Source organism: Netta rufina, assembly GCF_964035555.1.
Source record: "Netta rufina genome assembly, chromosome: 7".
Classification (NCBI taxonomy): domain Eukaryota; kingdom Metazoa; phylum Chordata; class Aves; order Anseriformes; family Anatidae; genus Netta; species Netta rufina.
This window is the reverse complement of record NC_140130.1, coordinates 16,121,440-16,143,706: the sequence shown is the minus strand read 5'-3', so window position 1 is coordinate 16,143,706 and position 22,267 is coordinate 16,121,440. Positions and strand designations below refer to the sequence as shown.

General features: G+C 53.9%; 1 protein-coding gene across 11 annotated transcripts in view; it reads right to left on the bottom strand.

The window, feature by feature from the left end:
• Positions 1–22,267, bottom strand: part of CAMK2G (calcium/calmodulin dependent protein kinase II gamma) — a 109,735-nt gene that overhangs the window by 58,145 nt on the left and 29,323 nt on the right. For all 11 annotated transcript variants that reach the window (XM_084290047.1, XM_084290045.1, XM_084290049.1 and 8 more), the window contains exon 3: positions 2,867–2,926. In XM_084290047.1, the coding sequence (XP_084146173.1) occupies positions 2,867–2,926 (60 nt within the window). The remainder of the gene's footprint in view (positions 1–2,866; positions 2,927–22,267) is intronic.

Sequence of the window (22,267 nt, the reverse complement as noted above, 5' to 3'; positions counted from 1 at the left end):
GCATAAGCCTTCAGGATTGGTGCAGTGTTGCTAGCACAGCTCACACCAAGGCAACAAAGCAAGGATTCATCCAGAAGATGTTACAACAGGGAGCTGCAGTAACTAGGTGATTACTAACTGCCAATACGACTCAAGGAAAAAACCTACCTCTATATCAGAACACCACAATTTCCCTCTGTGACAGCATAACAAGTGCAAGGAACATGGAAGCAGCAATGCACGTACTATCTGAACTCCAACGAGGCTTCTGACAGCATCTTACATGCTATTTCCATAAGTGATTTTGAAAATATGTGTATACGTGATTGTAAGCTAGCTCTGGATACAAGTCACTGAGAAGACATACCCAGAATTGTTACTGTCAAACTGGAACAACATATCGAGTGAGATCTTGAAATGTTTGTCCAGAGTCCAACAGTATTCAACAGCTTCATTAACCAGCTACATGACACAATATACAGCATTGTTATTGAAAGTCATGTTACTGTGGGAGTCGCAAGCATATTTTAGTATCAGAAAGTAAGTCAAAATGGTCTTGACAAATTTGGGGAGAACCCACACAGTGTTTTTTTTTTGTTTGTTTGTTTTGTTTTTTTTAAAACACTTCTTTTACTTTCATATTATAATGGGGACAAATGTAATGCCCACTTTGATAGGAATCCTCATCTATAAAAGTACAAGATGGAAAAATGATTTGCTTGCCAGAAGTTCTGCAGAAAGCAGTCAGAGACAATAATGTGTTGGAAAACAAATGTGCATCAACAATATGCTTAAACATCCATGACCTGCAAAACTTGCCAAAAGAAGAATAGCTTTGGTCTGACAGGTGAAGCAATTATCCCCCTATAGCTATTGCTAACACGGCCTTAAACTCCCACATACAGTTTTGGGCATCCCATTTCAAGATAGACATTAAGTCTCTGGACAGAATCCAAAGGAGAAAGGGAAAAAAAAAAGACTAGAGCTAGAGGTCTAAAAACATGACGTATGAGAGCAGAATGAAAGAACTGGGTTTGTTTAGTCTGAAGAAAAAAGACTAAAAAGAGACATGATAACAGTCTTCAAATATGTAAAAGATAGTTACGCTAAAGAAAAACTACTTTCTACATATACACTGGATAGAAATAGAAACAGCAAGCTAAGACAGCAGCAAAGTATGTTTTTTCTAATGTCTGACAGAAGAATTAAACATTTGAGAGATTGCCGCTAGAGGCTGTGTTATTATTATATGGTTTTAAGAGCAAACATGCCTGAATGAGCTAGGTATAAAATTTTTTCACAGAACTGCTGAATGGACCACACAACTTCCTGAAGTCTTTTTCAACACACTTCAACTCTGTGTTGTAGGCAGAAGACACAATTCTGTTATTGCTATTTGCAACCACCCATTGAGTTTAGAATGACTCGTCTCTTTTCTCTTAAAATAAGAACTGTTCTTTCTAGGAAGACAAAAAATGCTCTGCAGAAAATGCAAGAACCACTGACATTCCCCCAAACGCTCTTCCAAACCACAATACAGCAGGAGACAAGCATCACTACTCGCTGCAGATGAAGAACCAGCTGTAGAATTAACGAGGAACGTGACATGTTTCTGTTTCCAGTTGGGTTTACTTACAAAAGTGCTTATTCTCTTGGGTACAACATTTAATCTGTGAGAGGCCTGACAAGAAAAGATGTCAGAACTGATAAAAGGAAAGATGATGAAAGTTAAGTCCAGGCCAAAATATAAAGTGACATCACCTACTAAACTAAGGGCAACGAGCCTTATGGGGCAAATGAAGCTCAGTAACTAGCTAGTAGCAAGAGTTTTGTAATTCTAAACACTGTCAAGCACTAAGTTTACTGGCTGGTGTATTCATCACTTCAATCACTGCACATATTACTGTAGAAGGTGCTCACTGATCCTCTCCTCATGCCAGAACTCCACAGTTGCACTCAGATCCAACAAGCTTTCTGCTGAAAAGCTGCCGCTAAGGTGGTTTGCATGTCGTGAAGTCCTACCCTAGTTGAAATTACTTCTTCATCACATGTGGAACAGCTTAAAGATACCGGTCCGTGAGGCATGCTGTAAGTAACTTTCCTCTTCCAGGTCGTTAGAGGATAGGAGCATACCATTAGGAAGCTGGAAGTGAGGAGACCACACAGATGCCCTAAAGTTACCTATGGTGACAGAGCTAAGCAAAAGGAAGACCATCCAACCACACTACAGGTTTCCCACACATTTAGCATTGGTTTTGTTGAAGGTGGCAACTTGGTGTATCTGAGTGTTTTGCCCCCAAAATGAAATTAAATTAGACCTTTGCTAGTGTCCTACAGGTTTTACCTAGAGCCTAAAAAAGGGAGGATAAATGGTGCAAATACCTTGCTCAAGGTAACTTCCAGCACCATAAAACATCACTAAAAGAAACCTTTAAGCAAAATATTCCATAGTGCTTTGGAACGATGTTAAATTCATGCCCTCTTTCTACAGTTCAGTACAAACTGTGTTTTTGGCTTGAAGATGTGTCTTATTTTTGCCTTCTTGTATTTCAAGATAAAACTATTCCCTTGATTGTTTTTTTTTTTTTTTTTTTTTTTTTAATTATTTTTTTAACCACATTGTGCATCACCTATAGAGCAGGAGAAGCTCTGCATGGGAAGTGGACACACACACACAGCACACTTGGGTGTGCTGCTGGGCCTGGATGCTAAAGGAACAGGACAGGGTCATATGCAGAATTTGTCAACAAGAAATTGAGGTGATGCCAACAGGCATGTTTGACAAGCTCTGGTGAACATTTGGAATCCATCTGCTCCCTTACTGCATGCTCCACGAGATGCTTTCCTCCTGTCTCACCCCTGACCCTCTGAACCCAGAGAAGCTTACCAATATTTGGATGCTTCAGAAGTCGGCAGATTCGAGCTTCACGTTCCAGTTTCTGGTGATCTGAAAGAGTAAGAAACAAGGTGTTCAGCTCCACAACTCTGAGCTCGACTCTTTTTCATATTCAACAAAGAAAGGGACACGGTGACCCAGCAGACATCCAGAGGCCCAGGTAAGACCGGGAATTGCTAGAACCGTCTCCCAAAACCTCACACCTCTTGCAGACAAGGGTGGTGCAGGCACCTACATTTGAGGCTGCAGAGGACCTCTGCTCCTGCTACAGAGTTAGTGCTGCACTGATATTCCTGCGTGGATTCAAAGTGAGCAGCAGCACGACACCACTCTTCCATCAGGCACACAAACACACAACACCACTCCTAGTGAAGTCTCTTCTGAGACCTACCCCTTCCCCAAAGCTGGAGAAGAGGAAGAACAGCCTCTGAAGAAATAGCCCAGATGAAATGGAACAGGACCTGCTGCCACCTCAGAGAAACAGTGGGGAAGAAAGGCAGAGCAGGAGGGAGAAATACACAGCTACTGCTCAGGCACAGCCGCCACACGATGCAGGGACCGCTGCCAGCTCCACCGAGCCGTAAAGGTAACCGTGCTGCAGCACCCATGGCCCGCGGCGCTGGGGAAATGCTGACCCAGCACTTCCAGACCTCCAGGCGAGAAGCCCTGCCCAAATGCTAAACATGCCCATTCCAGCCCAAAGGCAGTATCAGTTTAAGCAGGACAGTCAGCTGGATTAATGACAAACACATCAAGGAGAGCAGAAAATAGTTTCTCCTGCTTAGAAATGTAATATGCATGAGGGCAAGGAAAGGAGAGGGAGCTAGGGCAACTCTGCCCATCTCAGCCAAAAAGCAGAGGCCTGTTGGCTGCTGAGGCTCAGACAGGAGATTTGTACTCCATTAAAGCACAGTTTCACTGAGAGGAGCTGAGGGAGGCAAATGTTTGGGGCAGCCCCAGAAGCTGCTGAACTCTTAACCCCTGGGGATGCAGATGTGGAGAAAGAGGCAAGAGAAGAGGACTGCCCTCCCTCCCAGCCCAACCAGATAAAGAGAACAGCCAAGTAGGCTGCCAGATCTTGATGTTTCTCCTCCAGCAGATCTTCAGCACATAGGGTTGAAAACACACCTCTGCATCCCCTGGGCCACCCAAGTTTTTCCCCAGGAGTAAGCAGGGCCTTGGCTGCTTGGCAGATCCCTGGTAGAAGTGCAGCATCCTCTGATTTACACGAACCCCACTGGAGACCCACATCCACACTGCCCTGCCTGAGCACAGCCTGCACAGCTCCACGGTCTCTGTGTAGTCTTCCCTTCCCTCTGCACAGAGCAGCTTTGTGTAACCGTTCTCTTCCCCACGAGCAGAAGAGACAGACCACAGCAGACCGCAGCTCAGAACACCTCTCCCGAGCTGGGAATAGCAGCTCAGGGCACTGCAGGATTTCTGTCTTCTTTCCCACTGCTGAACTGTAGAAAATGTCCCAATTAATATTTTATATGGGCTGAGATGTGCTTACATCCTCATCTGCTGCTGTTCAGGGAGGGGGAAGGTAAATTACTCCTTTCATCTCTCCTTCCTTCTCAGTTCTGGAAATTATTGTTGTTGTTGCATATATTTTACAGCTCCGTGCCAGAACCACTCCAGCAAAGCAGCCGGCGGCAGGAGCCTGGAGAGGATCCACGCAGTGCACCAGGGCCCGGGGAGCCAGCGCTTCCTCGCCTGCATTGCCGGGGGCCCTGGCTCCCCTTTCAGCAGCACCTCACAACCCAAGTTTTGCAGAACAGTTGCAAGGCAGCAGCCTGCGCTAGCACCCCGCAGCCAGGCCACGCTCTCGCAGCAGGACCCCGGTTTCAGACGAGGTATTTGGAACCCGCGCGCACGCCCGGGGCTCGCAAATTCCCCGCTTACCCTCCCAGCTCCACTTGGAAGCCCTACAGGAGGGGATCCTTTGCCCACCCAGATCACGTTGCCTTCGTGCACAGTTACACTCGCAGGGAATCTGTTCCCGAGCACAAGGACACGGGGAAGCAGACGGCAAAAACAGCTGAGCAAAGGGGGAAGGAGAGGTAAGGCCTCATCACGTGCTCCTCAGCCACCGAGCCCTGACAGCCAGGACGGACAGCTGACGGAGCGAGGCTCAAACAAAATGACATAACCATCAAAATGCCACCGGAGATGTAAATCAAGAGCAATTGCTCCCCTGCAACCCTACACCCGCTTGCAGAGGGAGGGGAGCGGGCAGGGCCGGCAGCGATCACGGGCAGCAGGCGCGGCACAACTTGTGACAGGAGGTCAGCACCCCGCTCCCCGGCCCTCCAGCACCGCACGGCCTGGCCGCGCACCAGCAGAGGAGTACAGCGCCCTGGTCACAAGGTACAGGAAACTATTTCTGGTCGGGGGAAAGCATACCACACTGCTCTGTCTCCAGGGCAACAAAACAGGCCAGCTCAAGCACAGCTCGTGGAGAGCAAGCACGCTCCCCGGCGCGCGGCCGCGCCAGCCCGGCAGCACCAGCGCAGCAGCGCCAGCCCCGCAGCGAAAGGTCAGCCTGGGCTGGGCTCCTCGCCTGCCTGCAGCATCACCCCTCCCAGGCAGCGCCGCATCACGGCCCAGCTCGGGACCTGCCCAACAGCCCCCATGGCCCAGGAGAGCCCCTGCATCCCCTGCGGAGCCTTCGGGGCAGCACGGGCACTGCGCTCCCCTTCCCGGCATCAGTGGCAGAGTCAAGGCAGTGCTTGGGGCAAGCAACCCGGTACCTACGTACTTGAGCAATAAGCAAGAGTTGAAGTCTTTCTTCTCTCTCTCCCTCTGCTCTGACAGCTGTTATTCACAATAGGAAACAGAAAAAACTGCCAGCCCAGTAGAGCAGAAGGTTGGGCTCGAGGACACGTTCTGCAGTGGCTCCCAGAACCACAGCTCTCCTTGACTGCATTAGGAGAAGGATGAGGAGAAGATGCAGGTTCAGATCCCTGCCTCATCAAGAGCTTGCAAAGCTAGCCGTTTCTCCTCCCTCTCCCCAAAAGACCAAGATGATTTCTGCAAGCCACCTGCGGAGCGAAGGTGGAAGCAGGTGAGTGCAGCAGCACACCCCGAGCCACTGCAGGATCCCCTGCCTGGGGCACCAGGCCCAGCTCCTGCTTCTCACCAACCACACAACTTCCACCAGCAACCTCCACACCTTGCCTGAAACATCCTTTAGAAAACAGAACCAAGACTTCAAGTGGTAAAAAAGGCCATATATCCACAGGAGTTACTCCAAGCGTTAGTTACCCTTCCTGTCAGAACTCTGCGCTGCCGTTCCAAGTCTGCATTCACCCATCTTCTGTTTCCAAATATTGGATTTCATTAGGCTCTTTTCCTGCTAAGCTCCAGAGCCGTCTAGCCCTGAACAATAGCTGATGCTTAAAACTTAAGTACAGGATATTACAAGCACTCATCTAATATTCATTTCATGCTTTCCAGCCAAAAAAGAGGCTCCTGCTGTTTGGACAGCCCTTCTATCTGCATCTGAACCGGTGACTATCCACCTGCACAGAGGAGCGCAGTTTATGCAGGCTATCTTGTAGCAAAATTTAAAACATAAATGCTTCAGGAGATGGTGCTTAAAAGCAGCATGCACCAATGTGTCCCACGTTGGACACGCAAACTAAGGTGCGAATGTTTATGCCCGGTTATCAGGCCTTTGTAGGGGTAAGATTTCTGCATTTGTGTCCAACAGCTGGAACTACATGTAGCCGAGTATCTCATTTCATTGCTCTGCAAACACTGCTCTGGGATGTGCACCGTTACTCCAGCCCCATTCCAGTAACACCACAGTTCCTCAGAAGACACCTGATAAGAAACGAGCTGCTCAGAGAACCGGGATTTCTGAGGTTTGGGTTCCGACCTGTCTGGGGTTTGCTTGAACAGCGAACAAGAATATTGTCTGCAGCCTTGGTCCAAGTGAAGGACCTGCAAAAGTGAAACCGCACCTTGTGATGTGAGCACGCAGCCCCTGCAGCTGCGCGGCCCCCACGCAGCAGCTGGGCAGCAGTGGCGGTGCTCAGCCCACGTCCCGGCTGTAACCATCACTAACAGAGCTGGGGAAATCCAAAACCCAGCCCAAGATCAAGAGACACCAAACCCAAATCCCGGTAATTCAGCCCGTATAGTATAAATGCGTCGGACTTCAGCAGGAAAATAGGAAGTGATGTAAAACAGAGGTGCCCCAAACAGAAATGGAAAGCAAAAGGCAGGTGGCTTTCCCTCACAACAAACTGAGGATCTCCAGCAGGGCGGGGAGCATGACTGGTTGTGAAACAAAAGAGCGTTTCTGACTCTTCTGTAAGAAAATCCTTTCAGTGTCTGGCCACCTCCGTCTGTTACCACAAAGATGCTGTGGCAGAGATGGGTGGAGAACGAAAAACCCCAGCTTCTGGGCTCCGTTCTACTCAAGGCAATCAGTTCTCAATTTTCTGCTCTAGCATCTGTCTACAAGCCCTGCTGCTCGGCACGTTTACTCCTCACCAGTTCCTTCTCCTCCAAGGGTAGCAGAGGCCTGGGGAAGAACATTTTCAGCCACACAGACAGGGCACAGGACACCTACAAATTGCCGCAGCCTAGAGCTGTCAAGTGAGAACATTTATATAACACCACCAAAAAAAAGATGAAGAAAAAGGTCACCGCGCTTCAGCAGCCTGTTAGGAAGCGGGGGGGGCTGCAGGGGAAGCAGAGGGAAACGCGTCTGCATGGAGCTGCGAGGCACTTACAGAAGGCTGGGTCCAGAAAAAGCCACCTGCAACCAAGCCAGGAGCGATACAAGTCCCAGGCAAGCAGGGTTTGGGCTGAATGTGAGCTGGGGAAGGCAGCGAGGTGGCTGGTGCCGACGCTGCCACCCTGCACATGCTGCTAGCACAGGTCCCAGCATCACTGGGTGAAGCTCTGATGCCCTGACGCTCCCCAGAGCTGCAGAGGGGGATGGATGGATGGATGGATGGATGGATGGATGGATGGATGGATGGATGGATGGATGGATGGATGGATGGATGGATGTGTTTTGGCTGCGATACAAACACAGCGCCCAGCCAGCCTCCTGCTGCAAGCTCCCCAAAGGAGCTGTGAGCAAAGAGTTTTAGGAGCCCTGCCTTTTGTTCACCCTGTCCTGGAGCAGCCTGGTTTGCTCCAGGAGCACACATCAGCAAAACTGTGCCTGTTTCAGGTCGCTCCTGCTCCTGGCAAGCAAAAGACAGCATTGAGAAGTACTTGAAAGAGCGGACAAAACAGTTACAGAAATAAAGCCAAACACCATGTTATTAGAGAAAACAATTAATTTCACACCTACCCGAAAACATGGTGGAAAAAGTGAACTCTACCATCATTTCTTCAACCAGCACCACAACCAGCACTGCTCGGCAATGGTCCCAGACACTGAGGAGCACACCCACTGCTCTATTTATTTGCTCACTTTACCCAACAACAACTACACCGAGGTCATGTGGCCAAAGCTCGCCCTTTATTTAGCACACCTGCCTCAAAAGAGAAAAAGAAAGAAAGCAAAGGCGGTTTCCCAAGCTATCTAAAAGTTTAGGCACCCCAATGGGAGGGCAGATTCTTCCCCAAGCACAGGAAAAAGAAGAAAACTCACACTTAGATCTTCTGTATTTAATGAAAAACTGTGCTAGGAAGAAAACCCCTGCCTCTCTCTTTGCCAGGAAGTAACCTTGCTGCTCCCAACCGGCCCCCGTTGCGTGGGCTGCTCGGGAACACAGCCCACCTGCCCTCACCCCACACCAGGACCTCGCTGTCCCCCTGCAGCCGAGGGAGGCCTGCAGACAGCATTCCTGCGGGAATGCGCTCCGGGGTGCATTTCTCAGAAGGGGAAGAGGCCGGAAGAGGAATCAAACCCAAGACAATAAATCCCGTTTGATTGCTGTCATCATGCCAATTCCGGGAGAGTCAATTGGTGCCAGCTGCTGTGGTATCTTGCGGGTCGCTTCAAGACAGAAATCAAATTTGCATCAGATGCTTTGTGTAGCACGAGACCAGCCTGAGCCCTCAGGTTGCTTCACGCTTCCGTGTGCTTGGCTAAGGTCGTGCTTCCCGAGACATTCCCAGCAGAAGGAGCGAGCTCCCTGTTCCTGGAGCTCAGGCCACAGGCTTAGCTCAGCCTCTGCCTTCCCCCAGCACCGCTGAGGGCTCAGCAGCGGGGTCAGGCAGGCAGGAGGCAGCGAGCCGTGCAGCACCGCCTGCCCAAACCCAAATACCAGCAGGTCTCCAGGCACCTCCATCCACCCTTCTGAAAGAGCCGTGAGAAGGAAGCAGATGATACCAGCCCCTAAGTATGACCAGAGGCCCGAGTACACTCGGTGTATTCTTTCTGACAATTGCTAACAGCAGCTGCCTAAAGGAAAATGTAAGGACAGCAAGCATGGAACAGCCCTTCCCAAACACGCCCTCCCTCCAGCTCTCTGCAGCTTAGGACTGCTCGTACTGCTGGGACCCCAGCTCACAGACCAGCTCTCAGGAGTAAATCCATGGCAGCGCACTGCCCTCCTTCCAGACAACAGTACTGAAATCCAAGGGCAGTTTTTACCCCCCCCCGAGTGCAGGAGGACCCCGGCAGCACCACGTCCCAAGGGCGCGGGCACCCAGCACCTCCCCGCTCCCACCGGGAAGCCCCGTGCTGCGGCAGCCCTGCAAGAGCCGCGAAAGAAGCAGAGAGCAAACACTAACACTGCTTCTCCACACAGCAGCAACTGGAAACCCCCCGGTACTGCTGTTCTGGGAAAACAAAGCAAGAAATGGAAGGAACAAATGGCATGAACTTGGACGTGCTACCACTTCTTTTTGCTCAAAGAATGCAGCAATCAGGTTACCCACAGCACACAGCAGAAGACGCGATGGTTTAAGTCATCGTGGGCATCCCTGACCAGTGCCCTGAGGAGCGCCCAGGTAAACTCAGCCTCTTCTCCTGCATTCCTTTACATTGTACTTAGCAAAGAATTTGACTGAAGGCAGATAGGAGCATAGGTACAACAGTGGCAAAAGGAAAAAAATTAAACATATTAAAAATAGATGGATCTTTAATCAAAAAAGACAATCTCCATCCTTGTCATTGCAATTTCTCTGCTTGCTGTCCTTCAAGGCTTCCTTTCATTTTCACACGCACGTTTTGCCGTTGACCAGCACAGCCCATCCGACACGGATAACCTCGGGGTTACCCAGCAGGCGGACGGGTGGGCAGAGGAGTTCCCATCCTCTGCTTCTCAGAGGAACGCTCCCCGGGCACGGGCTCCTGTCTGCCTCACAAAGCAAAGGCAGAGCAGCCCGGGGCGTGCAGCAGGAGGAAGTGGGGAGCTCGGTCACACACACACACAGCAACTTTCCAGGAACTTCACGAGTCGCAGGCGGCCCCATCCCTGACTCAGCGCCGCGCCTACAGGCGAGTTGCCCCAGCCACTGCTGCTGAGGTGGCACCTCGGGGGTCAGGCCTGCCGTGCCACCCCTGCCTACCAAGGCGCAGATCAAGCCAAACTGCAATTGCACTGCCTCTCCCTCACGGGTCTGATCTGTATTGTTTGTCTCCTCCAGCGATTTTACCAGGTGACCCTTCACACATGCTCTGGCCAAGGGTTTCTGAGCGCTTCTGGGGCGTTTGTGGTTCAGCAGCACCCACCGCATGCCACGGCACCACAAACAGCTGCCAACAGCCCTCCGGCTCCAGGGAGGCAGAGGGGACCTGTGTCTGACACCACCCACGGGCACCTCTAAATGGGCTACACTGGAGAACTTGAAAATGGCATCAACAGAGCGAGCCCCCTCGGCGTGCTCTAACTCCCATCACTCAGCTGAAGTTGCTGCCTGCAGCAGACCCCATGGTGCCACCAACACCAGCACTGCCAAGCAACGTGAAGGCTGAACCTACTCGTGTGCACCAACATACAGAAAGGGAATGGGCAAGCAGCCGAGTGATCCACTGTGGTGATCCACTGTAGGTATAGCTCTGAGACTGACTCAGAACAACACAACCTGGGCAACGGAGCTGTTCCTGAGCTTGCTGCGGCACTCCGAGCAGGATTTTGGTTCCCAGCAGTTCACTGCTGAGGTTACCGTCCTGTGCCGAGTTACCAGCTCTGGCCGCAGAGGTCAGTACCCCAGCCCGCTGCTGTGCCCAGGAGTCCTACCACCAACCTGCCCTTACCATTCCACCTCCACCTGCTGCACTGGCCCAAGAGCCACTTCGTGTTTCTGCAAGACGTCTCCTTGCAGAGAGACGCCTCCTTGCTTCCTCCTGCCTCGTCCTCCAGGATGAGATGGGAGGAAGGCCTGCCCTGCAGCGGGGCGCTCCGGGAGCCATCCTGCAGCAGCACATCCCAGCACCTCCCTGCAGCAGCGTGCCTCCAACACACAGCCACCTTCCTCCTGTCCTGCTGGGCCTGAGGTCAGAGCCCACAGACACAGCCAGGCAGGTAAAAGCTCAGCAAAGGGCAGGAATTCTCTCATCTCCTTCCATCTGCCACAGCCTGAATGCAACTAGCAAAAGAAATGGAGTTTTCAGCCCAGAAGATGCTGAGCTCCACGGCCAGGCACACAATTTCCCCCTTGCACCAACAGAGCAAAAATGAGTGCATGGTCACCTCCGACCCCGTATCCCCCAAGGCCATCCCACATCCTTGGGCTCAGAGTGTGTCCAGCCCAGCTGTCGTAACGTGCCCCCCTCCACGGGCTGCCCCCCAGCGCTGCCCCAGACCCATCCCTTTCCCCCCGCCCCTCGCAGCGTGCCGTGGGGCTGCGGTTCAGCCGTTCCCCCGCGCTTTGCCTCCTGCAGCTCGCGCTTTCCTCTGCAGCCCCACATCCTGCAGCACGCGTTCCCCCAGCCCCACGTCTCCGGGCACCCCCAGCTTCCCCTAACCCATGGGGCAGCCGTCCCCTCCCGGTCCCCAGACCCAGCTGCACACAGGGCAGCCCCGGTCGAGCCCTCCCACCCCAGGTCCCCACCCGCAATGGCACCAGCTTCTTAAGCTGCATTTTGCAAGTAAATCACGTGCTCGGCCGCTAGTTTGGGTGCAGAGCCAAGAAACACTCCAGTGCATGGGGGAGGGGAGCTGGTGTAGTTTTTGTTTCATGTGCCCAGCTCCCCAGCAGCCTCGCTGAGAGCAAGAGCAGAACTTGGCCCTCACACTCCCTACCCCCCAGATGCTCTCGCTTGGTAGTAGGAGATAAAATCCAGTATTAACAGTAAGACAGAGGGGAGGAACGTGCTCTGGTCCTCCACAAGTGCTGGGGTGGTTTCTCCTACCCGGCTGGAAGCTGGAGAGCCCCCTGAAATGCTGCAGCACAAACCACGGCTGATGTCCCACCACGGCTCCTCCGGGCAAAGGGTCTGGGGCCATTTGTCTCCATGTCACGGCCCCGTGCCCAGCAGGAGGCAGAGACGGGGGCTTGAGGCCCAAGGAGGCAGGAGGCTGCAGCTGCACCACCAACTTGCACACACCGAGCTATGTTTTTGGTCAGAAAGCTGGGGAGGCACTGCCTGAGAGCGGGCAGGCCGGCTATACAGCACGTGGTTAAGTCAATGGCAACCCAACAGGGTTTTCTGCAGGGTTTGAGAAAGGAAAACTGATTCGTGAAATGAACAGATGATGCATTCGAGGAGTCCCGTGCACTTTCTGCAAGGAGCTGGGGAGCCGAACACACGCAGCAGCCTCTCAGCTCACACAGCACCAGGCAATGTTTTCCTTAGCTGCCCTTTGCAGCTCTCTCCCATTGTCCCTAGGCCTACAGACCACAAGCAGAGATTTTGGGAAATTGAAGTTTCGATGAAGTTCTGGAAGACAGATATTTACATGGGGGAAAAGTCATCTTGGGAAACAAGCGGACAAGAAGTTCCCATAGGAGACCAGCCACTTCTGGTCAGGGAACCTCCAGGCACGTACCATTTACCACGCAGCCCGACAAGCCCCACAGCACAGGGGTTTTTCCCGTCTTTAAAGGGATGGAGGAAACCAAAGCAGAGGTACTGAAGCCAGAGCCCATGTCAGCGACAAATCCGTGAACAAGCTCAGATCTTTGGAACTGCAGGCCCTCGCTACCAGATTTTTCACCCTTCTGCAGAAAGAGAGATGAGGACAGAACCAAGGCAGCTCACATCTCGTGGATTTGGAGCTGTTTCTCAGAGCACGAAGTGACAGGAGCAGCATTACCACTGCTGCAATACCTCACCCCCTCTCCCCCCGGGAAGCACCAAACCCCACCTCACTGCCATGCTAGGACCTAGCCAAGCTTTGTTACGAGGCCCGGTGCTCGGCAGAAGTGCAAATAATTAAATAAAGCCCAACATTTACCCTGTTTGGGTGGAACTGCCGCCCAACCAAGGCTGCTTTGTGCTGGGCAAGAGGGCCCTGGCGTGGCACGGAGCGGGCTGGAAGGCGTCACGCCGCGCGTCACCGTGCCTGCTTGCACAGTTCCAGGGAAAGAGGCTCTTGATGCACCTCTTCTCCAAAAAAGCAGCTGCTGTGCTCCGCTTCTGATGTATTGCCTGGCTAAGTTAATTTCTTGTTGTGATGAATGTTTAATGCTTCTGGCTAGAAGATTCAGATCTTGTTTGTCTGGGGGCATTTAACACTGCGACTTTACTGTAATACTAATTGTACGGCCTCCTGCAGCTTCTTCCCCAAAAAGTCCTCTGCTGTCGTTAGGATCTCAGTTACGTGGTACGTTCTGGCACCCAATCCCACCGCACCACACCAAGACGACTGACACTGACCAAACCTCAAGGGACGGATAAATTCTGCGACTGACAGACAGACAGCAGCCCATGAAGAGCTGTCCCCGCTGATGAAGTCCACCCTGCACACTGCCCAGCAGCACGGGCTGACTGAGGTCTTGGGGATGGGGCCACAGCTCTCGTGGGATCCCAAAGCACGCAGATCTTATGTTGCTGCCTATCTCAACCAAAAAAAGAGAGGGGAAAAGGAAGGCGGAGTCAGGAGGAAAAAAGACAATGCTGTGAATCAATTACCCAAGTGCTAACATCAGTACTACACAGCTACTTCCTCTCCTGAGGCTGAGTTTTCATTTTGGGGGTGGCGCTAGGGACGAAGCTGAGCCAACACGTCTGAAGACTAAATCCTCTTTTTTCTCCAGAACACACGAATGAGGAGTAGCAGAAAGCAAGCTGCTCCCACACTGCCCACCAGACAGCCTCAGCTCTCCCACCAGCAGAGCCCAAGCAGCCTTCCACAGTCCCACAGGTGCTGCACGAGGCCAGGACCCAGCCCGCAGCACCCCTATTACAAGAGGCTCCCCAGCAGCCACCGCTTCCAGCGAGCAGCAAGGTGAAAGCAGCTCCTCGTGCTCCCTTTTTGCCACCTGCTTCTGAGCCAATGAGGCTCGGGACCCTGCCCATCTCATCACCAACACCACCGTCCCCCTCCTTCAGCCTCTCCCCTCTTGGTCCCCTCTCCAGGCAGCGTCCCTGGCTGCTGGGGCCCGGCAGCAGGCAGCAGAGCAGCCTGAGTGCTGCGTGCCGTGCCCAGGGAGCGCTGCAGCCCCAGCACAGAGCATCCCCTGAGCTGCTTACATCTGACGAGCACGATCCGACAAGACAGCCGCCGAAGGGCAGGGAGGCCTAGAAAGCGTGTCCTCAGGGCGCTAGTAAATACCAGCAGGAGATGTGCCTCTGGAAGATAAACATTAAGGGCACACCGAGCCAGGAACACGGGCGGGAGGCAACAAGGAGGACTCAGGAGGTGTCTAAAGGGACGCCAAAGCCAGGAGAGAAAGAACAGAGCAGGGGAAGGAGAGAGCAGTGCACGGAAAACAGGATTACATGGGAAGAGAAAGCCTGGCTCAGATGAGATTTGCCAGCCTCGGCAAAGGGGAGCGGAGGGCAGCCCGGTGCCTGCCTGGGGAGGCCTTCCTCCTGCCCCGGCCCCGCTGACCGCGTCACCCACAGCTCCACAGAGAGCGAGCCTGGCAGCCTCTGCCGAGGGCACAACTGCTGTCACAGAGGGCCATCAGTTGTCCTTTTTAACCACTATTTCAAGGAGTTCCTGCACTGCTCGCTGCCCCCACACTCATCCTCCACCACGCCAAGAGATGTCTTTCTCTCGGTTCAGCTGGGGCAAAGCCATCCGAGCTGCCCATCACCACGGCCGAGGAGGTGCCCACAGAGGGAAATTCAGCCTCCGAGCAGCAGCCAACATCCAGAGCAGCGACTGTGGTGTTGGCTGATCAGCTTAGGAAGTTTCTGCCTCCAGCCCATCTGCTTGTTCTCACCTCCTCAGCCGAGTGCAGTGCCAGATCAGCTGCTTGGGTGGCAGCCCTGGGAGCAGGGAGGGCAGAAAAGACAAAAAAGAGGCAGAAAAGACAATTTTAAGTCTACCCTGAAGGCAGCTGAGCTTCGAAGGCAGCTGATAAAATTAACAGCCTTAACAGAAACTGCCCACTGCAAACAGCAACCAAATAAAGCTGCTAGTTCCCAAATGGCTGATGACCAAGCCACAGCTGTGCCGGGGGGAGGCGAGGGGGAGAGCGCGCATGAATCCTTGAATGAGTCACTCGCTCCCTGCATCCCTGCTGGCCTAGATAAGCGCCGCTGCCAGCCGGCGATGGGTGCCGCACACCAAGCCTTAAGCCCACAGCATCCCTGCTGCTCAGCCCCCGGCGGGCACGGAGCCCGCCCTGAGCGCCGCAGTCGCTGTGTGGGTGCACGAGCAGGAGAGGGGCTCACAGCAGGAGGGCTCCTGGCTCCCTTCGTGGTACCAGAGACCTCTCCTCGTCCTTTTGCCTGCTGGCAGATGTCCCCCTCAAGGGCTGGGGTCTGTGGCAGGTGGGGACGCACCATAAAGCTCCCTTTTAGAAGAGGAAAAGGCTGCAAAAACGTGAAAGCAAAGTAAAATTACAGTGATGAAGGCTCTGTGCACGAAGCTGCTGCCCATCCCTGCGCTGACACTGCTTTGTTTGCAGCACTGGCTGCCCACTTGCACCACCCGAGGAACGAGCTCTGATGGAGCACATCAGGGCTGCCCTGCCTCAGCGATGGGCTTCAGAAAGAGGGCAGCAGCAAGCCTGCGAACTACCCCAGAGCAGAAAATGCATGAGAATTAAGAGCAAATTTCCACTACAGACGCACCAAGGACAGGGAACGGGTTTGAAACTGCCAGTGCAGCTACTTACATCCCTGCAACACAAAAGCAAGCCTTAAGTGGTGAAATGCTGAGGCCCCACAGCTGTACGTCCCGCTGTAAAGTCATTCGGTGTTTTGAGAACAGAGGGTATTAAATAAGTGCATACTGCAGTCACCATGGGAAAGCTATTAAAAGTTAACTGTCCTCACCCACTGAATATGCCACAGATTGCCTTCCCCCAGTTTCACCGGTGTACAAACACACCAGGAGGAACAGGGGAGGGAAAAGGAAAGGAACCCTGAAAGCCCAGGAAGGTTTTGTTTGCTGCGTCTGCAACAGTGGCACGCCGCTGGGTGCTGAGGACTGCAGCAGAAGCTGGCTGTGCTGAGAGTGACGGCAAAAAGAGAGGGTCAGGCCACAACGCTGGGTTTCAAGCTAACGGTGTGGCACACCAATTTGTAAAGTTTGCCTTTGACACCACTCAGGTCTGAAAGACTTCCCTCACCCCTTAATTCCCCTTGTCACAAAGTGACAAACCACAGAGGACCTGTGTAACATATGGCTGTGCTCACACTCGGTTATAACCACCTGAGACACCTCTAACTCTTCCAGGCTGTATCAGAAGTATTTGCGGGAATGCAAAGAAATAAACCAGCAGCTTCTCCTTCACCTAGCCCATTGATTTCTGTAGGGCTTTTCTGGGTTTGAAGATTTACTTTACACCCTGCCACAAAATAAATAAATAAATAAATAAAAATAAACAAAAACCATAACCACTTCAGATGCGAGTGCAAAGCTTCCTTGGTTACACGTTTTAGGACACGAGATACGCGGACGGATCGCAGCGCGCTGCCACACACGTCTAAAGGCACGGAGCACGCACAAAGAGCCGCCCGAGGCAGAAGGCGAGGTGCTGCTCAGGGCACCTGGCTCGGCCACCCGAGCGGTGACAGCAAATCCCGCCGGACACACGGACACGCCAGGCAGGGTCACTGCTATGTTCAGGATCAAGGAATATCAACAGGGCAAGGTGAGGCAGCAGCGCTATGAGGGAAAGTCAACAGCTCGATACCACTTGTACGCTCCTCCCACAGCACCTTGGACAGGCATCATTGCTCGAATGGTTTGAGAGCAGGCTTCCCTAAGGAAACAGGGGATCAAACACACCTGATCCCATGTACCATAATACTAAAATGCAAAGAGAGGAACATTTCTGCAGTGTTCAGGTCAACGTAGCTCCCACCAAGAAACGGAGGCCTCTGAAGTCTCCTGGAAAGCCAACACAAAGATGCCCTGCCTTACAAGGCCTGTCTCCTGCCCAGCTCCAGCAAACTCCCAAACACAGCAAATCCCTGCCCTGAGATGTGGCCCAGGGACTCAGTGAGCTATGCGGAGCCAGAGGGCAAAAACTCCCGGTTCTGCTGCGCTCCAAAACAGCACATGGAAACGCAGCAAGGGACAGCTCAACCACTGGCCTCAGAGACCTGGAAAAACGTCTTTATTTCCCTCGATGGGTCAACTTGGTCAATCCACCACTGCTGCAGTGTAATCTCTGCTTAACTTCCCCGAGCATCTGGCTGCTGAGCACTGAGCGCACGTCACATGCCCCCGCGCTCATACATCTGGGTTGGAGGCAGATTTCCATCAACTGGCTCTGGTCCTGCTCAGGCAATCAATCACCAGTTGTCATATTTGAAGCATTTTGGCATCACTTTTGCCAAATGCTGGGAGCTGGGGCAAGGGAGTGCTCATCGAACTGCCTGGGAGCACAGGAACGCAAAGCCAGAGGGGCTCTGGGAGAAAGCCGCTGGGTTGCAGCGCCCGCAGCACGGCTGCGTTGTCCTGGGGGGCCAATGCTGTTCTGCCACCAGCAGCTTATGCTAACAGAGGTGGTGAATGTTTCCCTTTTGGGACCAGAGCTTGATTTCACGTCTAATTCCAGTGCAGGTCTCGTGCCTCTGAGGTCCATTTCCCTCTCATGCTCCTCCCATCTCTACCTGCTTGGGGACTTTCCTACTTCGCACTGTGACTGATGGGCGTTCTTCCTAAATCAGCATCATTTCAAAGCAGATATAACTAATGGAAAAGGCCTACAGAAGAAAATGCACACTTCAGCTCTTCGTAATAAAGTCAGCAAGTAACTGCACACACCTCTCAATTCAGAAGGCACCCAAAAGACAGCTGAGAGCCACCGGTGGCCACAGAAGCCCTGCGGACACATGACACGGGGCTACGCGCTGCGGCGGGCACCCAGCGGACTCGTGAGGGCAAGTGGAGCAGGAGCCAGCAGAGCCCTGCCAGGGGAGCAGCAGCCAAGGGCAGCTCCGAGCTGGACATCCAGGGGGGGAGAGCGGGGTGGAGAGCTGGGGTCACAGCAGGACAGCAGGGAACGTGACTGCAGCGACCGGGGCACCGCGTGGCTGGGGAGAAGGGCAGGACGGGGGGAGCAGAGCAGGGGACACAATGAGGCACGCTCCTGCCAACGGACTGGACAAATAAATAAATTAAAAAAAAGAATTTATTGAAAATTCCCTTTTGCAGCATCACGATGACATGTGAACTACTGCTCCAGCAGCCACAGAAATGGCAGGTGAATAAGACAGAGGTGGGTTTGCACAGAGAGGGAAGGAGGACGATGCACTTGGCATCCCCCAAGGAGGATGCAGGGCTCAAGCACTGCTCTGCTTCATTCCCTTCAGCAGGTTCCACAAGGCAGAGCTGGAAGGACAGCACCCTTCTGCCCTTGCTGCCTTGAAAACAGCAACATTTGAGGGGCAGAACAAGCAGACCAGGCTTGCAAGCAGTATTCTAGATTTCTTTTCAGTAAAGGTCAATGTGACAAGCTCAGACAGGCTTTTAGGGAATCCGCTTGCCAGATCCAAGACAGCGCTCAAGAGCAGTCCTGCTCAGGTCTGCCACAGATCTGTCTCAGCCCATGATTAACCTTTGGGACCACGGAAACAGTTCACAGAGCAGGGCCTGGAGAACTTCTGCTACAAATTCCCAATTTGATACACCATTTCCATCCAGAGCTCGGCTTCCTATTGAATTGCAAGTCCTGTTTCTTGATCGCACCCTTACCAACTCAGGACTATCTCCACACACGTCTTGGTGAATATTGTTTCAGGTTCTTCTGGGTGGCTTGTGACCATACTGCCTGCTTTGGGAGGGACAGGCAGCACAGCACCAGAAGCAGTAAGCTTTCTCCAAGAGCTTTTAGCAAGCCCACGTGCATCCTCACCTGTGGGCTGGAGGCTGGCTATTGGTAGCACCAGGACAAAAAAGGCCTAAGAGGGATGCTCCTTCTCCTAGGACCAGACACACCGCCAGGAGAAGGCATCCTAAGCACGGCCCAACACGCAGGACTGCCAGCATGCTGACAGAAGTTTCACCTAACTCAATATTCAACGAAACAAGGTAAAGGGAGGTTTGGTTCTCCTACAGCACCTGGATCTGCAGCAACGACTCAGGTTCCAGTCTGAGAAGAAAACACCACCATATGGAAGAGAAGACCTCTCCAAGTGTGCTGTGACCCTAACAAAACAAATGCACAAATGACCATCTGGAATTACATTTCGCATAAGGAAAAGGGGCACCGCTACGAGTGAAATGAAACAAGAGCAAAGAGATGCCATCAGCAGCCTTGCTCCGAGCAACGGCTTTTATTTTAGTGAGACAGAAGGGGGTGGGGGAGGGAAAAAAAAAGCCTTCATTAGTCACTGATAGGATAAGTTGTATTTACAATGAGTGCATTAGTCATCCCCTGGTTTTGTTCCAGAGGGAGCAGAGGAGGGCTCTGTCTTCCTGGCTTGCACTGGAGACGAGGCCTCCGTGCCCAAAAGCGCAGCCGCTGCTCCTGCACGCTCCGCTCCAGAAAATGCAGGGCTGCAGCACGGGCTGGGCGCCCCGCAGCCAGCCCCTCCCTGCCTCCTGCTCCCTCACAGTGCTGCTGGAAGCACGGCCTCCTGCCTCCTGCCCCGCGGCGGCACGGCGAGCTGCGCTGGGAGGAGGGCGCAGGGAAACACTGAGGCTGCAGTGCTGCCAGAAGCTGTCACTGCCCACAGCAAAACTCATCCACAGAGGGAGGTGGGACTGCAAGGCGAGCACTTAGAGGCACTGCAAGGACTGCTGCTCCTCTTGCCCTCCCTGAAGTCACAGCACGCTGCAGGAAGCCTAAAAACGCATGGAGATCCTACACCGACCAGGCGGTTTGGTGTGCCTGGACTACACCCTACTTGACCCCAGTGGGGCTTCCCTGCACGCCCCAGCTCTCCAAACAGGCATTACCCCCAGCACACCTCCCCCATGTGCCAGCTACGGGCATCCTGAAAGGAGGGAACAGGCAGGACTTGCTCCTCGGCACGCCGAGAGCACCAAGGAAACAGCAGCTGTGCTTGGACCAGCACCTGCAGAGAGGTTTGTGTGCTGGGGAGCCAGGGGCAGGCAGGCTGCGGAGGACAAGACTGCTCCCAGCACAAAAATGCTGTCCCCACCAGTGCTCTGCCACGAGCTGCTGGGGAGCCTCTGAGCTGCGGGGAATCTCAGTTCAGCTCAGCCGGGAAACTTGAGAAGTTCTCCAAGCCCCGAGGGCTGCCAGCTTCATGCAGGTTTTACTGCTGCAGTCCTACACGGCTACTCATTCCTGTTCAAAAGCAAATCAGATCCAACCTGTAGCCACTCTCACGTCTGCTCTCTTCACAGTGATCCTGCTGCCTGTCCCCACCCCCAGAGCGACTCATTCATCTCCACGCAGACCAGCCACGGGATTACGCAGATGCTGCCTTGCCATCCCGACCTGCTTAACCTCTGCCAGCGCGGCGCCCGGGATGCTGTGCGCTCACCGGCCCCCATCCGGACGTCAGCGCCCAGCTCCCTCCTGGCCACAGCCCCCGTCAGCAGCCGGGGGGATTCTCTCCTGCTGGGCAGCTTCACGGGCACACAGACAGAAGCAGGAGCAGCTCCCCTGCAGGACTGCAACACGGGCAGGGACACAATGGGAACCAAAGGCTCGGAGAGGAGGCCCCCAGAGGGGACAGAGCAGAGCGCTGGGAGATGTGCAGCTGTGGAGGAGTAAGGGGGAGAGGGGTCTGCACCACGAGGGATGGGACCCAGCGGGAGAAGCAGCTCAACTGGAGCCGATGCTGGAGCAAAGGAGCTGCATCAGTGTGCATGCAGGCTGATCTCAGCTGCTGCAGAAGGTTCCCTTTGACCCGCAGAGAAAGGCTGCACGAGTGCTGCAAAACAGGTCAGCGAGAATGTCACTGACATCACTTGGCCACACCGTGGGGACAGGGCAGTCACACCCAGAGAGGACAGGCTGCTGTCCCTGCCCACCCCCCGCCTTCAGGGAGCCCGAGAACAGAGCTGCCAGGAGCAGCCTGGAGAGACCCAGGGGGTGCCCAGAGCTGGGGAACAAATCCCGTGGGGCTCAGAGCAACTGGGGAAACTGGGCGGCCACCCAGAAGGTGGGTGATGAGGATTTACTGGGTCACTGAGGCCAACTGCTGGAATACCTCCACAGATCTCCTCTCAAGCTTGCTCCAAAACCAGAGGAAGGAGACTGCAGGCACAGAAGGTGGCAGGAGAAGGCTTCTGGCAGGGCCAGGAGGTAATTTCTGCACGGCCATCGCGGCAGCCAGCCCTGCCGGGGAGCCCCATGGCAGGAGTGGAGCAGCAGCGAGGCGCAGCTGTCAGCACCTGTCCGCCGTCAGCAGCAGGTATCTGTTACTGCTTCCAGGAATCAGACCAAAGGCGGTCCCGCGCTTGGCCCTGCCGTCCCCAGTCCTCCCCTAACCTCTGCAGGCTCCAGGGAGCCGCAGGGCCGGCCCATGCACAGAGCAGAGCGGTCTCCTTCCCAACAACCACGGCTCCAGAGAGTTGGAAAACCAGGACCTGCCCTAACCAACCCCCTGACAAAGCACCGGGCAGCTGCTGGGACTTGGAGACCAGCTTTGCTGCAGCTCCCCCGTTTCCTGCGGCGTGTCTGCGGGTAGGAACGCGCCCGCCCCAGCTGCACTGCTGCTGCTCTGGCAGCGATCGCGCGTGGAGGAGCGAAGCACAGCCTGCTGCAGCACGCGGGGGTTACTGCGCTTTCACATCCTCTTTCCCCATGTTCCAGGAGCTGTGAAAGTCCCAGCAACTCCCCACGCACACCAGCACCACAGCACTAATTTCCTTGACCCTCAGGGCACTGGGAACACAGGGTCCCTAACGCACCGCAGGCCACCAAGCCCCCAGGCCTGCCACTGCCCCCTCTCCGCTGCCCTGAAGGGATGCGCGGCTCCCC